This window comes from Sinocyclocheilus rhinocerous, unplaced genomic scaffold (genome assembly GCF_001515625.1).
Source record: "Sinocyclocheilus rhinocerous isolate Xijiao unplaced genomic scaffold, SAMN03320098_v1.1 scaffold1204, whole genome shotgun sequence".
Lineage (NCBI taxonomy): Eukaryota > Metazoa > Chordata > Actinopteri > Cypriniformes > Cyprinidae > Sinocyclocheilus > Sinocyclocheilus rhinocerous.
The window spans coordinates 332,229-333,589 of record NW_015654935.1 but is presented as its reverse complement, the minus strand read 5'-3'; the positions used below and the strand labels follow the sequence as shown (position 1 = coordinate 333,589).

General features: G+C 31.0%; 1 protein-coding gene across 1 annotated transcript in view; it reads left to right on the top strand.

Annotated features, from left to right (window-relative positions):
- LOC107717786 (atrial natriuretic peptide receptor 1-like) overlaps nt 1-1,361 on the top strand; it is a 44,530-nt gene that overhangs the window by 14,498 nt on the left and 28,671 nt on the right. The window contains exon 3 of the mRNA XM_016524645.1: nt 646-833. Within this exon, the coding sequence (XP_016380131.1) occupies nt 646-833 (188 nt within the window). The remainder of the gene's footprint in view (nt 1-645; nt 834-1,361) is intronic.

The window sequence follows — 1,361 nt, the reverse complement described above, 5'->3', positions numbered from 1 at the left end:
GGGAATATATTTCATTTCCTGAAAAAAAAAAAAAAAAACATTTTAATGACCAATCCCATTAGCTTTTTTTTTTTTTTCATTTTAAACAAAAACCTCACAAAAATTGTAATAAAATAAATGAAAAAATGTATTTAAATATATATTCTCTGAAAACAAGTCTTAGTATTTCATGCATTTTTGCATAAACATAAACGTAAATTTATCTTGCAAATAAATGTATGTTGTTTTTAAGATATTTAGATTACTGGAAAACAAGACTGTTTAGGAAAACAATATTATGCAGTGTGAATGAATCATGAAAAACATGTACAGTATGACGTGTGAAGCTAAAAGCATAGAACAGACAGTCCAGACACATTCAGGGCCATAAATGCATTAATGCACCATACAGACACATTTACACGCATGAACTAAAATGCACACACGTACTAATTCCTGTCTGGATGTGTTAAATTGACACGTTATACTGAGGTAATGACATTATGGTACTGATTACCAAGTAATTTCTGGTAAAAGTGCTAATGGGAGTACAAAAACGCTATATTTGTTCTATCTCATATAAAGGAAATGCTGATATGAATGATGAAGAGGCTAAAGTTTTTCTCATGTCGATATCCTTTGTTTTCTCTCTCTTTCTCGTTACAGTAGTGTTTGTATGCTGTTCTCCGGATATTTTCCGGCAGTTGATGGTGCACTTCCACAGGGCAGGCCTCCCTAAGGAGGAATATGTCTTCTTCTACATTGACATCTTTGGACGCAGTTTGGAGTCCAGGCCTTCTCAGCCGTGGGCCAGAGGAGACCCTGATGATGTCTTTGCAAAGGAGGCCTTCCAGGTGATTAAAGCCTTTCATAAAACATGAGAGAGAATGACAGAGATTAGGAGATACATTTTTAAAAATAGAGATTAGAGATACATTTTTAAAAGAAAAATCATTTTCAGTCATTGAGTATATTTCAGTAAAAATATAAAATAGCAATATAAAATATTTAATTTTTAATATGAATAATATTTGAATAATATAATAATATTAAAACATAATAATAATAATATAACATATTAAGACTTGTTTTCAGAGAAATTATCTTAAATTAAAATAATTTTTATTTACCACTCTCATTTAAAGTAGAAAAAAATTAACAAGATTTATGCCTAACAAGGAAAATACTTAATTCAGTATATAGTCTCCAATAAACCTAATTCTAGATATGTTCTCTTTGTCTGCTCGTCTGTCTTGCTCTGTATGGTGATAGCTGTTGTTATCAGATGTCCTTATTAAATTTGTCCTGTAAGCCCTGTCTGCACAGTAAAGCATTCCATAACATGCATACACACACACACACACACACACACACATATATAT